This window comes from Ostrea edulis, chromosome 7 (assembly GCF_947568905.1).
Source record: "Ostrea edulis chromosome 7, xbOstEdul1.1, whole genome shotgun sequence".
Lineage (NCBI taxonomy): Eukaryota > Metazoa > Mollusca > Bivalvia > Ostreida > Ostreidae > Ostrea > Ostrea edulis.
In genome coordinates, this window is record NC_079170.1 from 23,321,158 (window position 1) to 23,337,849 (window position 16,692).

At 34.9% G+C, this 16,692-nt stretch overlaps 1 protein-coding gene across 6 annotated transcripts in view; it reads left to right on the forward strand.

Moving 5' to 3' along the window:
* Positions 1–1,291, forward strand: part of LOC125656013 (receptor-type tyrosine-protein phosphatase alpha-like) — a 23,119-nt gene extending 21,828 nt beyond the window's left edge. For all 6 annotated transcript variants that reach the window (XM_056143728.1, XM_056143726.1, XM_056143729.1 and 3 more), the window contains one exon: positions 948–1,291. In XM_056143728.1, coding sequence (XP_055999703.1) covers positions 948–1,031 — 84 coding nt within the window. In that variant the 3' untranslated portion in view covers positions 1,032–1,291. The remainder of the gene's footprint in view (positions 1–947) is intronic.
* The last annotated feature ends 15,401 nt before the right edge of the window (positions 1,292–16,692 follow it).

Here is a 16,692-nt window from a genome sequence, read left to right on the forward strand (position 1 = left end):
AACAATATGTGGATATTTATGATACCATCAAGACATCTAACCAAGCTAAGGATGGGAGCATGCAGGTGTGTATGTTTGGGTTGGTGGGTAGGCACATGTGTACCTGTGTGTTTTGGTTAAATTATTGTTCGAATTAAAATCACATAGCTACCATCTATTAAAATGGTGAGTAGGTATAAATAACATGAAGCTTAAACTACAAATAGGAAATCAATGGACTCTGGGTTGGAATATTCAGGCTAGACAGCGGAGCATAGTTCAGATTTTGGACATTTGACCTCCATCTGGTGATCTTCAGTTAACCTTCATCTGGTAACCGTTTGTAGTGATTTAGTGGTTACAGTGTTTGCTTCGTGGCTGGGAAATCATGGGTTCAATCACTCCTCTTACCAAACAAAAGATTTCTATAAGTTCGTGATCCTTCTCTTGCCATTCACTTGGCATTTAGAAGTGAGGGTCGCGGGTCCTTCAGCATTATACTATATAAACCGACATTCCACAACACTCGGCGTGAGTAGTATAAAGAATCATCACTGCCACGGCCGAGAGCACCATGTTTGGGTACAAATGTTGGGGCTCTTTACCCACTGATGGTGAAGTCTAAATACATGTATAAGTTTTAAAAATCCAAGAAAGGAACGGACGTTAACACGTAAAAAGAAAATTAACAAAACCATCGGGGACATCCCTGTTTGATTGAAAGGTTCTTGATTGCGACATAAAGTAAGAAATAAATGCTAGTAAACAAACACAACCTTGTCAAAAGGAGAGATTAGAAGCTTAAACTTGGTACGGATGTTGATAAAGAATATGCATGACCATGAATCACTGTCACTAAACATAGCAAATCTTAGTGCAGAGCACAGCATAACCAAATTTGATTATTTATGTGTAGCGATGATTCATGATCTATTTCCTGTTTATATCGGTCCTTTTCTTGTTTTTAGGAGCACTACATCTTTCTCCATGATGCACTGGTTGAAGGACTTACAAACATGAACGTTCGCCATAGCTGTCTATCTGTGTTGTAATGCTGTTTTGTCAGCCAGTGCTGTCTGTTCTAATATTATGGATTTTCAAACTGTACATGCGTTTCTGCGGAATTAATGTTTTCATTTCTGCTTGATTAATGTAAATTTTAAAATATTTCATATTTCCAAAATTTATAGGATACGTACTTAATTGGGGATTGAACATACTGTTAATATTAGCCTTAGAATTGCATTGTCTCTAGAACAAAATTGAGCGTATGAGTATCGAAAATTTAATAAACATGAGAATAATTGTCAATTTGTACTATATTAATATTGTTTGAGGTTCAATTTATTTCATATCTTACTGTATATATATATATATATATATATATATATATATATATATATATATATATATATATATTCATTCCTGAAATACAGCAAGGCTGACTTTATGCAGTGTTTTGTGGATTCGAGACTACTCTGGGTATTCCCACAACTAGTAATATATTCAATTCACAATTAACTCTTCCTCCTGAAGAGATGGTCATCAGTGTAGCCCCGTCTTTAAAAAAGAAGAATAATTCTTAACATCTTCTGAGGCCTGATCTCTTTGACGATTGTGTCGAGTTATTATCTTGAGTTTATGTATGAAACGAGTTTTAAAAAATGTTATTCTCTTGCTACTGTTTTCTACTCGGCATTTTGCACTGAGGTTCAAGGTAGTTAAACGTACATTAGCAAGAACGAAATTTTTGTATTGTGATTGAAGGCATACTACACGTAAAAAAGTAATCCTTTCATGAAGTGTTTCATGAAATAAAAAAGGAAATCTCAACGAAATAAGACGTAAACAAGAAGAAAATTTCAAATTGCGTTAAAATGGGAATAACTCTCTTCTATTTTATCATTTACGACTGTTAATGCTGATTTAACAGTACTTAACATCCTTTTTACCGGCACCGATAATTCGTCATCGGTAAAACCTGTTTACCACTGATTGACAGCATTGATACCGAACAAAGTTCGTAGTGCAATTCTCTAACGGTAACACGTATGTGAAAGGAAAAAGTCAAAACCAGCTAAAGAGATGCGAATATCTCTACATACCTACACTGAAAACTTTGGGAGCCGTATTGACGCCGCCATTTTTTTTATTTTGTTCAGTAGTTGCTTCAACAGTTATTCGAGTTTTAAATATGGCAACCACAAATACAAGACTCTAACGTGCAATGTGTAGTTTAAACATTCAATCTGTTCAAAATTAACGGCATGATTATCTTTGTAACAGTTTTTATCAAATCAACTTAAAGATGGAAAAATTACAATGCACAGCTCTTATAGAAACATTGCATTGTATACTGTGATGTATGTACTGTATACATCTACACATGTAATTTATAATATTGCTGTTGACTTAGATAATGATGGAATTCATCATTAATGAACCCATTGTAAAATTGCTTCACACTTATTTTTTACGGGTAGGTGTTCTGCTTTTGTATGAGAATGCCTACAAATGAGAAATCATTATTAATTTAGAATTGTGATTTTTTTTTAAAAATATTTCGCTTAAGCATTTACAAATTAATAATTAGAAATTGATTGTTTTATGCGATACCTGATGTTTTGGGAGAGTATCTATGACATGTCTTTCTTGTTTCATCATGGCGGTGAATATTGATCCCTCCACGCTTTTAATTCATGGTCAGATCTTCGGATGTATTTCTTTGATTTTCTTTGCCTGTCTCTTACCATCGTTGGAAACCCACAGTCGGTCGCACTCATTTTGCCTCCCATGGGACACAACACCCATATTTTTGTATAACTTATTAAAATACATGACCTTACGTGACCTATCGACCACCTACGGGAATCGCCTTAAGCATTCCCGAAACTCGAAGTGTCAGCATTACGGTAATTACTGTTGTGCCCATCAAAGTGTGTGTGTTTTGTTGTGCGACTATCGAAGATATATAGATGAAAACTCCATATTTGGCACCCAAAATGGCTAATTATTTTGGCTAATACTTCACTTTCACATACCCTCCCCCTTTCGAAAATCCTGGATCCGCCACTGATATGTTTAGCATCGCCACTGCTACAAAACTGTTGTTCTTCTGGCTGAGTGTAAGCGAGTGATTTGATGTCGCATTAACACGTGATGATTACAGACACAAAGTTTAACAATACACTATGTTTAGATGTATATAACCGCAATCAAATAATATCATTCCCTCTCCTCCTTGCATTATATTTTTGGAAAATATTTAACGATTATTTCGGGGTAACAAAAGAAAAGACACATAGGGGGAGAACACATTTCCGGAAAAAGTCACTGTCACATGGACTTTCATAAAATTATGATATTTTAATAGTTTGCAATCTAATGAAATCAATAGATTATATACGGGACATTCCTGCCCTGGAATCGAAATTCAGAAATAAAGATTACAAAAATTATTGCACCTGTGTTTTGACAACCTGGTTCGTATTCAAACCCCTTAGGTGTTGAAGTTGGTGTCGCTCAGCCAGCTCTCATTGTATGCAGCGGTTCATTTGGCGTGCTTCGAATGACACTCAAGATTTTTTTTTTTATCGATTTTGCCTTTTCAACATTTCTTTTATATATTGTATAAAAATGTTCCTTCAATAATCTACATGTAAATGGTGTTCATTCTTCATATAAAAGGCATTTAAGTGAAAGCAAATTGTAATTTCCCTGTATTCAAGAGGAACTATATCTTGAGGAAGCAGACTTTGTTCCGAGGACAATGATCAGTCTCTCTGTGGTACTCAACTCAAGTATATGTGCTATGAATAAAAATATGTTAAGTTAAACTTCCTGTATTTGCCAATCAAGAACTTCTCTTAGAGAGAGTGCAAAAGAGTCCAGATGCATTTCATAGACGTTCTATGCAAAAGTTCAGGATAAAAGTTCACCAAACATATGAAATATTATTTGGAAATAACAAACTTAAAATCCGAAAACAATACATGTATCATGCTACATCGTAGTAAGAGGTCTAGTAAAAGTGTCCTCCTACATTTATACACTGAAGGCAGTGTGTTATGTGAAAACAAGGTTCTGTGTTTGTCTGACCGAAAGTCAAAAACTAGAATACGGAAGGATAATCCAGGGTCTAACTTGAGGGTACGAATTATCCTCCTAAAATACGGATGAGCTTTTTGTAAAGTCTAAAACTAAATCCAGCCCAAAAGGTTTTTTATTTATTTATTTATTGTATTACCGTTACGATGATTTCATCCTTTCTCTTTTCTTTTATTTTCTGGGGATGGGGGTGCTGCTTTTCAATGGTGTAGAAAATAGTTCTGGGATTAGTTGTTTTTAGCTCACCTGAGATATAGGCTAAAGATATTTTATGATCACCTGTTGTTTAGCAGCCATCATTCTCTCCATCCGATTTTAAACTTTATACAAGTTTTACTTCCCAGAAACAACCAGGTCAACTTCAACCAAAATTGTCATTAAGCATCCTTGAGTATAGGGGACTCACAATTGGTCAAATGAAGTGTCACATCCTTTTCAGAAGAGATATAATAAAGAACTAGTGAACCTACAATCACTGCAAAAGTGTATAATAAAAAACCTACAGCCACTGCAAGTCAGGGTAGACAATAAAAAAAAACTTCCTAGAATCATTGCAAAAACAGAGTGCAAAAGACAACATTCTAGAACTATTTCTCACACAAAGCAGTGTAATATACACCAGTAGCTGATCTACTTTCTACAACTACTGCAAGACAGTAATCCCCCACCCCCACCCCCCCCTCTCCCCCACATCAGTGAAATATTCTCGAGAGGGACGTTAAATAAGATACAATCAATCAGTCATTTCGTTAATTTTGGTATTTCACACTCTTACTTTGCAATTTTGGTGGAGAATAGAACTATTGTTTGTGTATCGTATGCATTGTTTTGCAGTGATTATAAATATATATATATATATATATATATATATATATATATATATATATATATATATATATATATATATAATAAATCTAGTATATTCATCATTCCCAAAGATGCCCTACTCCTGGTATTTTTTTCCCCTCTAACTAGATTCGTGTACTTACTCATGGAGTCCAATTTAATACTTTATTACTGATATTTCACTAACAAACATGTACAATAAAATTATATTTGTCAAATATCGGGCTATTGCATCAATTTTTCGAATTGATCTATTAGTAATACATAATATACTGCTATTCCTCAATAAAGTGGGATTGCTGAACCACGCTTGCGCTAATTGTTGTGTTGTGTGAGTATGTTATGGAGAACAATCTAATTAAAATCAGACTTCTTAAATCCCCGCAGTATACTCTGCGTAAGTATTGTAGCGATTGTGAGCGTATTCTAGGATCTGATTTTGATTAGATTGTTATGGAGACTATCATGCAGCGAATGCAATTTCACTGACAGTTTCATTTTCTTTTAACAACAGAAACTGTTCTTGATTTGAATATAGCACTAAATCTGAAAAAAAGAAACACATGACATATTTTGTTTTATTGAAAAGTAATGTTCGCTTCATGTTTAGCATGGAAATGTTTACGTCCAGTTAGTTGTAAATTTGCCACTCTGGCGGTGCAATTATTAAGTTGGTTTGTGCCTATGAATCATAATTGGAAGTTTGGTAAATGAATTGTCGAACGAATTTCAATCAATGACAATTTTTCTTGCAGTGAAGTTTCCTATTTGGGTCATACACTAGAATATCATTTTGCATTAAATCCTGTGAAACCTTTTTCACATCACTCTGGTACGAAGGTAGGTGATGAAAGCCCTTTTTGACGAACATTTGCAATTTCATCGAAATATTTTACAAAATTGACTAAATGTGGGTATTCCTTAGAATGGAGAATGATGCTATCCTTCGTCTGATTGCCAGTACAAGCTACTTTGCTGTCACGGTTCACTATTTCAAGGTATTCATCAAGGGCAATGTTGTTATTTTGTCCACCTTGAATATTGACAAATCTGTTTGCAACTAGCCGTTGTCTTTGATCTTCTGGGAGTACACCACTATTTGATGTTAAGGCTGTGAGCTGAACAGATCCTATCAGCTATTTGACTTTGTTCATCTTGTTATATAGAGGCAGTTCATACTTAGATGACCTGACTGCCCGCTCCCCATCTCCCATATCTACAGCTTTGTCCAAGTTATTGTGAAGAATGACAACCTTGGATACCATTACCAAGTAATCCTGGAGCTGATCTCTTTTCTTCTCTTTCAATTTTGACTTCTTTGGAGGGATTTGAACATCATGCTTTTTTGTTCATGGGATTGGAGTGAGCCCACACATGCATAGCTCACTTCACAAAAGTGACACTTCAAACGTTCATTTTCAAGCATTCTCGAAAGCCAATAGTTCTCGGAGTGCTGTGGATTATCTAACACTTCCCTTAATTCTTTACAAATATCATTCTCATTTTCAAAGAACCATGTCTGCAAGATTTATCTGCACACCAAGTGTAACCATTCTACTTTAGCATTGTCTGACAATTCCTGGAATTCCTCTGGAAATGGGAGGTTAGAATTAACATCCGTCATGTCAAAATGATGAAGGAGAAAGAGCTGACAAATAGCATCAAACACGGTGTAGCACAGGAGCTTATATGGGCGATATGAGTTCTTGACTTCATCCTTCACATCTCTATGATTCAGTAGATTCCTGTAGTAATAGAGAGTCCCAGTATATTGTCCACTATCTGTGCTGAAAGTCATTTTGGCTATGGCCTATAACATATATAAGATGGATTAAATATCTAATGGATCAAGTTAATAAAATGGGAGGTATATGACAGCAATATATACAAAAAGTAAATTATATATACAGTGATGGTTAATCATTTTGAATCTCGATTAAGGTGTACACATACCAATACCCACATCAATAGAGAAACAAACTTGTAAGAGGTTAAGAAAGATATAGGTGCCTGATTTCAAAATATGTTTGTCTCATTTTTTTATAATATGCAATTTACTCGGCATCCTAAAATTATATCAACTCAGAAATAAAAGCAGAATTGTTGAAATCTATTTTTGTGGTATCAAACATTTCAAGATTTACATCAGTCCGAGTAATGAAATACACTGTGAATTGAACCAGTCCAAGGATATCCTTCCGACTGGTTAATTTTTAGAACACAATAAATTAGAATAAATGTTAACAAGAGACCCACAGGCCTTATTGGTCACCTGAGTACTAGTTAAAATTATCACTAATCCCAAGGACGATGAAATCTAGAAAAGAAATTTCCTGTTCTGAATATCAAAGCTAAATTATATTATTCAGCAACAGTATAAAACAGTATAAAACAAGATGTGTTCTTAAAACTTCAATATCTTAAACAGCGAGTACACTGATGGAAGTCTTTACATAATTTATATATGTATTAACATTAAGCGATATGACTAATTTTGACCCATCCTAGAGTCAAAACCCTGGGGTTACAAAATTCACCATTTTTTGTACATCCTTTTCTGCTATTCCTAAATATGCATTTAATCTTTATACGGTATCAGCAAACTGAAAGAAGTCTTACAAATCATTATAATAATTTATTCTTTACTAAAGACAAATTCAATTAATAAATATGGCATACATGTGCCAATGAAACAATCAAAACATAATGTATTAGAAATAATAATCAACAGTTCAACTGGTCATTTTAATCGAATCGCTGATTCTTTAATATTATCATGATTATCATAAATAGCTAGATCAGTGATGCAAAAAATATCTGACCAGCTTAGGCTTAAAATAAAAACTGAATTGTTTCCACTAACCTGATCGACCTAATGAATGACACTTCCTACCTGGTACAGTTAACAAATTGTTTAAGAGATTATTGAATATACATTGTTTTGGAGCTTATACTTATTGCAAATGATCATGTAATTAATATATTTATTACAGTTTACCAAGTTACAACAATAGTGACAATTAAGTCCCTTGTTTCATAATGTTAACCTGCAAGGAGATTGTGATCACATTGTTTCTTTGAGTATGCAAAAACAATTTTAATTTGTTTTCAAAAAGATATTCACTGATTCTTAAGTCCCAATCACCTAACTACCTACCCTTATTTTGTCCACTTTTTTGGCACACTGTGCTTCCCTATAATAACTTTAAACCTTCATTGTTATTTCGGATTTCAAACATTTCGGTTGAGCATCACTGAAGAGACATTATTTGTCGAAATGCGCATCTGGTGCATCAAAATTGGTACGGTATAAGTTTTACATGTTAGAAGAAACACAACAATTATCATTCTTAGCCTCATTTTGTAACATTATGGTCAAGCTCAGCCTTTTCAATACACTGTACCTCAACTTCTCCATTTTTGTAAACATTTTCATGTTTATAAGTCATTTTCTCCTAAAATTGTTTCAAAGATATTCAGTTACTTGTGGTCTGCAATTTATGAAGTTATGTGTGTTCAAAGTTCTTGAAACCTTTATCCACTAACAGGGGTAATTCATAATCTTTGCAGCACTAGTATGAATGAAGGCAGCAGGTGGCAACATAATTATGATTAATATAGCATACAAGTGTTTCAGTCACATTCATGTACATATGATTGTAATCATAATAGTTGATATATCCTATAACTTACACTCACTAAACGTAATCAGCAATAAATAGGAGACGACCCAAGAACTTAATACCAATCTGATTGGCATGTCAAATTGTATTAATCATTTGCAATACACACCGGCACACTGCCTTTACATAGAAATCCAGTGCAATACTCATCCATTACCTGTTTCAAAAAGTCCTCACCAAGACAGCGCCGTGCTTTGTTGGTATTCACAATTACATTAGCGCTGGTAGGCTGGAGTTGTACCAGCTTCACGGGCATTACCCTTCTGACAGGTACTAACAGTGGATCATCTGCTCGAACCCTCTTCACATCAGTATTTTCTTTAAATGGGCTCCTTATTTCTCTCTTTTCAATGAATCTTTTAGAGGGGGAGGCACACAAACATTAAACTTATATGAGATTGAATGTACATCATAAGATCAAGTGTTTTTTTTATTAAAGCCACACATATTGAAACAAATGAAATATATTTTTGGCAATACTATGTTGAACAAAATCTGCATGAAGTGACCCCCCCCCCCCCCTTCAACACACACATTTACTTTGATACTTATTGATTTAAAATCGATTAAATATGCAGTTATTAACGTATATGAACCTAGTGAGTTGTATTCTATCAACGAGTTTGACTTGCCATTTTGAAGTTGAAGAAAAAGGTCACGGGGAAATTTATCGAGTTTCTAAAGTGAGCAGAGCTATTTAAATGTGTCTGACCTTTGCACCGTGAGTTGAACAGATGCTTTAAAAGATTTCCTCATAGTTGTTGCTTCCTTTTCCAGTTTTAATACTCTTTCGGTACTTCTGAAACGCTTTTGACACACACTTGTGTCAGTTGGATACACCACACTATCCGAAATTCCTCACATATCTTTCAAAACTTTAATTCGGTCAGTGGAAGGTATTTGTTGATTTTAATGTTGCCATCAGTGTCAACAGATTTGCTTACAAATGAAAACCCCCAAATAAGGCAAATGTTCCCCAGAGGATAGACTTTTCGTGGGTAGTCCGAGTACTCACATGTGTCCAACTGTTTTTTTCTTTTTTTTTCATTCGGACGTTTAAACATTCGGAACTTTTCGAGGCTTACCGTTATTTACTTTTACATCCAAAGATGTAAGCAGTGACGATTTGATTAGCTAAATCAAAGTGAACTCTGACCTGACCCCTAATGTGATGTTGTTAGATCTTTCACACGACGTATTGAAAACTGGGGAGCGGATGGAAGATCTAATTGTAATTAGAATGAGTTTGGTGTTAACCTCGGTGTATAAAAAAATAATCAAATGTGTAGCAGATGTGGAAGAATTTGCCGTGAAATATATAGTAAACTAGAAGTGTAGCAAACCAGAAGAGATGAAAAAATTAGATAATTCAAATGAGGAATGTTTATTGATTCTAGTTGACTAAGCTTGTGCATAACAGCGTTTGTGTTTGTAAGACCCATTCTTACATCTGTATTTTAAACAAACTATTAATCCCACATTTGGTAATACTTATACTCCTAGTTCACTTTCAAAAGATGAAATTCTTCAAAATTGTGTTTCAATTTTAAACCACATTTAATATCGCAGTCAATGCAACGAAAGAATATGAGTTGTCGATACTATAAAGAATTCCAACAATTCACAAAAATCATTACAGAGATACATTGCTGAATCCAGTAAATGGTCTACTGAACATTTCTAGTTGTTCGACACAAAATATTGACTGCTGTGAAGGAGAAACTTAAGACGTATTATTCCACAAACATGTGAGAAAAGTGGTTTCAATTTAACATGGATTCTACAAAGTCCCAAAGACTTTCTTGTAAATATGAAACGACAAAACGTTTCCCAAATCAACAACATCAAAAAGTATAACTTTTCAGCATTTTACCAATCTAATCAAAATCAGATCCTAAATACGCTGACAATCGCTACAATAGGATCTGTCATAATACCATAGAAGATCACATCCGCATGACCTTTGGCTTGGGATATTCATTGGAACTATCAGCCTGTCAGATTGCGCCATACAGACAATGATGGCCATTTAGGCTGTTCCCGGCAATTCGGAAACAAGTCTCCCACGACGTTTATTCCACATTATAAAATTATATACTATCACATAAGAAATTATAAATTTCCGCAATAATGCCTAATTTATTATGATCACACAAACAACAAAACGTACGATATAAAATACACCTAAATCAAATCAATTATGAACTGCGATTTATCTATGAATAGGAATGGGTACAATTTGAATAGTTTTCAAGATGGTTTACATAATTAACGCGACGTAAACGGTGCATGGTGACGTCACATCTAGTTGCGATGTGATTTTTTTTCAAACCAAACAACTGCAGCCATTTTGCTTCAATTATGGACACCGACGATTTTAGAGGCGACGCGCTTATTGGCTAACATAAAGTTCACATGAACATGACCCTTAGTCGGGCTATTTCAGATATCATAGTATACGACGTGGATCTAAGAAGCTTGATTTTAATTAGATTGACATTTTACAGAACCATTCCTCACGATAAATTAATGACTAGGGTTTTGGTATTATAGACAACTGCTCATTAACAAAAATGGAATATGTATAAGTCTTTATTTTGTATTCCTTAAAGGAGTTATGCTATTATTTACTGTTTGTTATCTTCGCCTATCATTCATGTTTACTGATCAGTCATCAAAAATGTTAAACATCACTCTGATTCCACAAAAAGTGAGCTGAAGTTAATACTAAAAAGATGCCGGAATTTCTCGTTTACAATATATACGTATTCGTAAGTGATCAGGTCTTTCAACAGTCTTATGGAAGTCCCATGGACACGAATTGTACTCATAGAATAATTGATCTGTTTTTATACTTCTACGAGGCATTTATTCAAAAGCATGAGAAGACAAAATATTTTGTTATGGCCTGAAAGGCGACATTTAGATTTATCCGTGTGAACTCTAAATCATAGACATCATAGAACTTTCTAAATCATTTTCGTACTTGGATAGGTTATTGAACATACATGTAACAGCATATTCACAACCCACCTTTATGACAAAGGGGATGATTCAGCTTTTTCATCGTCAACTTTCCACATCTATTCATTTGCCACCTGTATTTGCATTTTTTTCTCTCAATTGATTCCTGAAAGCATATTCTGTGTATCGTCAATTTCAAACTCGTGGCAGTGTAATGATAAATCAGTTGATGCTACAAGGGTTTTTAAAATCTTGTTTTAAGACAGTATTTCGTAAAGTTGATGGTAGTTATAATAGTCTCAGGAATTACAACCTGTCATCAAGTCGAACGTTGTATGAACAAACATTCCCTGTTGACCGGTCACATTCGCTGCAAGAGCTTCATGACGATGAAATAAAGGGAGTCATATGTAAGTAAAACAGTATCTAAAGAGCGACTCAAGAATTGGTATGAAACACGTAAAGCAACCAATAAAAATAACCATTGACGCAACGGATCCATCAGTTAGAAAGTGTGAAAAGTGAAGCTAACGAACAGTGATCAATCTCATAACTTCTATAAACAATATGAAACAGAGAATATCAAACTAGATTGTTTTAACTACCATAGAAGTTGTGAAATACTGACTTTATACGAGGCTGTTGAAACCCTTGCACCATCAACTTGTTTGGTTCTAGCCTGCATGTATGTTTAATGATTATTGTTCAGAATTTAGAAAATATTCTTTCATCACCTGCATATGGTGTTTATATCTCACAACTGATTCGATACGCAAGAACTTGTTCTGCGTATGGTCAGTTTTTAAATTTAGGAAAGCTACTGACAAACGCGTTGATGGTAGAGAGGTTTCTGCAGTCGTTCTCCAATATCAATACAACCTATCATTGGGTCAAATGCTGTCTGAAGTGTTTCATACCGATTGTTACACCTTTCTTGGCACACTGATTTTAACTACGGATAACTATGTTTACCTGATCAGGATATAGGGCTCACAGTGAGTGTGATCCGTCAACAGGGGATACGTACTCCCCCTAGGCATCTTATCCCACCTCTGGTGTGTACAAGGGTTCGTGTTTGTTCATCTATCTATTTTGTATTACTTTGTATTGCTTATAGGAGTTATGAGATTGATCACTGTTCCCTATCTTGCCCTTTCATTCCAAAACATACATTTGAAGCTTTAACAGCTGGAAATTTGCAGAGTTTCCTTGATCGTAATGATTACATGGCATATTACCGACTAAATTCGGTAAATCATTACCCTATGATATGTTCTGAGAGGAAACTATGACAGCCGCCATGTTAATTTGTTTACTCAGATTCATTGGGTCGCTTCAGAAAAGGTACGTAGTTCCGATATAAAGAGAGCGTACCGAACATTTTCTAGGAGACGCTCTGATTGTTCAACATCCTGAGATTACCTCGTACTTGGAGCTGCTAGATTTTCTATTGAAGCGCATCGTAGAGGAGCGGATTTACATGTGATATTTTAATAACGTTATCCGTTTACCTGATCAAGACATAGGGTTCATGGTGACTGTGACCGATCGCCAGGAACACGTATTACACCTATGCACCTGATCCCACCTCTAGTATGTCCATGTGTGCGTTTTTTTATTGTTTTATTTTGTATCCTGGGAGTTATGAGATTGATCACTTTCCGTCATCTTTACCTTCATTGAAAGATATTAGAATATACCTGTTGCTAGCTGTATATCAGACACAGTTTGATTGTTTTAAAAATAATTAGGCAGGGGACTAAAGGATTACTTTTAGGCAAGTCGTGGAAATCTTGCTGGGATAAAATCCACTAAACAATGTGATGTTATAATTCAAATAAGTATATCACTACATATTCAGATCTTATTTTCATGCAAGTTTGAGTCATCCATAAAATAAACCATGTAGCTACTAAGATTGAAAGAAATACGAAATGTTAATATAATGCTGTCGTGTAATGTGTGTCTAATCAATGGAAGGTGTTGATAATAACCATTGGGTGTGATAGTAAACTCATAACGATATGGCTATGATTTGAGTGACGATGACTCATGTAAAAAATTGTTGACTGTGTCATATAGATATGGAGAAAATATATGTGATGGAATATATTTGAAATATATCTGTGAAATACTGAAAAATTGATATTACATAGTATATATGAAGGTATGTTAATTTCATTCATTGATGGTTTTGTTCAACGAAAAACCAAACCTTATTCCATTTATCATGTCGATCCAAGTCGTTGAAATAAAACTGCAAAAGTATACGCAGCATACTTTTATAGCCTTTTTATACACAGGGTAAAAATGATAAACTAACGCATACACCACTGAGATGAAATTGATTACTGTTTGTTATCTTCGCCTTTCATGGTTTCATGTTTTGATGTTGAATATAGTACATACCATGCCGAAATGACTTGCACGTTCTGTACGTTTCTAAGAGCGTCGTTTGAACGATCTGCACGTTTCTATGGGCGTGGCTTGATCATGCACGGAACGATTCTTGCACGAAACGATTTGCACGAAACGCTGAACGGTCTGCACGGAACGCTGAACGGTCTGCACGGAACGGTGAACGGTTTGCGAGGAACGAAACGAAAAGCTTTGGAGGTGTAGTATCACTCTTCTAGGCCTGTAGCAATATACCATTATCAACTACATATGATGTTTATTTCTCTAACCTGATTCGATAAGCATGAGGGTGGTTTGTGTGGCATCAGGTTTTAAATTGAAGTAACCTATCGACAAATAAGTTGGTCTTACAGGAGTTGCAACAGCCTCGTTTAAAGTCAGCATTACTTAAATCTATGATAATTATAACAAACATGTCCCGTGTTAGATCGAGTGATGTCCTGTATGAAATGATTCATACCAATTGTTATGACGTACTTTACAAACCGACTTTTACTACAGATTACTTCATTTACCTGATCAAGATATAGACCACTTCTTCTGTGTCCAGGGGTACGTGTTTGCTCTTTCGTAATTTTGTATTCTTTACAGAATTTATGAAATTGATCACTGTTTGTTATCTTTATTTTTTCATACTGTGTCAGTTTGGAGACCACACAGTTGTAAGTAGACGTTACAATATGAGTGAACAATTCTCGAATGGACGTAAAATAATCAATCAATCAAAGATGTATACAGAACATATTTTTTTCCATGATGCATGGTGTAACTTATTGTACATCATTCAAACTCTTATTTGACAAATTAATACGTATTAATTTATGTACAAAAAGTATTATACTATGTACCGCTTGTAACAATATGTGCATCGGTGTGATTATATGATATTCAGAAAACACTGAGAAAGAAAATTGTTAAGCACTACCAGTGTTTTCTAAACATATCAAATGAAGCACAATCAAATAATTTGTATTTCCAGAAAAGTTAATTCAATGTGTTTATGAAATTTAGACAGACTATATCAGCGTTATCATATGCTGTCTTCCTCGTCGATTAAGCTTTTGGTTTTGTCTCGGACCATTTGATTTAATTCATATAAGAAACAAACCTTTGGGGCAACTTCCATCAATAATGCTACATTTTGAGCAGGAAAAAGGGCATGCATGTTGACATTCCTGTCCGTAAAAACCATCTACACAGGGTACGGAACAATTTGGGCCTATGTATCCTGGGGGGCATTCTGTCAAAGCAAACATTGAACACTTTAAACATTCTGAACATAACAAAATATTCACCTAGTGAAAGTCTTTTCCCCCGATCACTATTGATCTATACGTTAAAGAAATTTAAACATTGGATTATTTGTTTACATATTGTGCAGTATGTTAGTACCATAACAGTTGATGAAGGTAACTTTTTAGGCAGTGAACTGTATATTATATTCTAAATAACTAAATAACAAAACATATTCTGAAATTAATATTCATATCCTTATGGACATTCCCCGCGACTGATGAGAGTGCTTGTTTCGCAACCGAATGGCCCGGGTTCGATTTTCATCAAACGTATGACGTTTAACAAACGTGGCGACTGTTCCTTCACCAAGCTCCCAGCATTAGAAGTGAAAGGCAATGGGTTTTTGTCGGATATGACCTCACAAATTGAGGTTTCGTGTCATGTATGTATTGTCACGAATAAGAAATCTCAATGTGCTCTGCACGGGTCAAAATCTGTAACCATTTCACCTACAGCTGATTAAGACTCTCCTCAAGCGTTACTTCTCGAGGAGGCGTAAAAAGACATATAGACAAATAAAAAAAACCCATTGCTAACAATTATATAGTTATGAAGATGATACACTCTTATCACATCTAGTTACAAAACAACTCCTCCCTATTTTCAATAATAGCTGGTTACTCACGGATGCATGCCCCACTTGTCTCATTTCTGTAGAACCCTTCATAACATCCTGGTGTTTTGTCATTCGTAATTAAAATTAGATTAGTTAATGGCAAAGATGGATATAATATAATGCATAATCTAAGGTAGATAATACACAGATATATGATATGTAATAACAACTTGTTCAACAGTTGGTAATAAATGCAGCTGTTTTTTGTTTTACATGCGCTATACTAACGACGTCACATTTGCATGTCATTACGGATTCCGAAATTGTATAAGCTGCAATATTACACTCCTAATGAAATTACTGAATATCTCTATTAAGTATATTGCTTTTGAAAGCTTTACACTTCTTATGAAATCCTTGAATTTCTCTATTTCCGTTGATCTTAAAATACCTGTAAAAAAAAATATCAAAGCGATGTAAAACTGGGGGTTAAGGAAAACAGTCAGCTTGAACACGCACAAGTGTACCTTTCCACAGACTCGACTCTTATTTATAGATTAGAACATAACAAGGTAGCACGTGATCGTATACATTTCTGGAAGGCGAGAAATGGTGAGACTTAGCATGCACAGGCAAAAGTACATGTCAATCGGTTGGTCAGTCTATTTCCACTCATATGGAGACATCACCATTGCAGGTGAAGGACTGTGAAATTTAGGCATATGATCGCCGCTTATGGCCTTAAAGCAGGGTGGGATATTGATAGTGTCACACCTCCTGTGACACGGTACCTCGGTGTTTGTGGTCTCATCCGAAGGACCGTCCCATTTAGTCCCTTCTGAC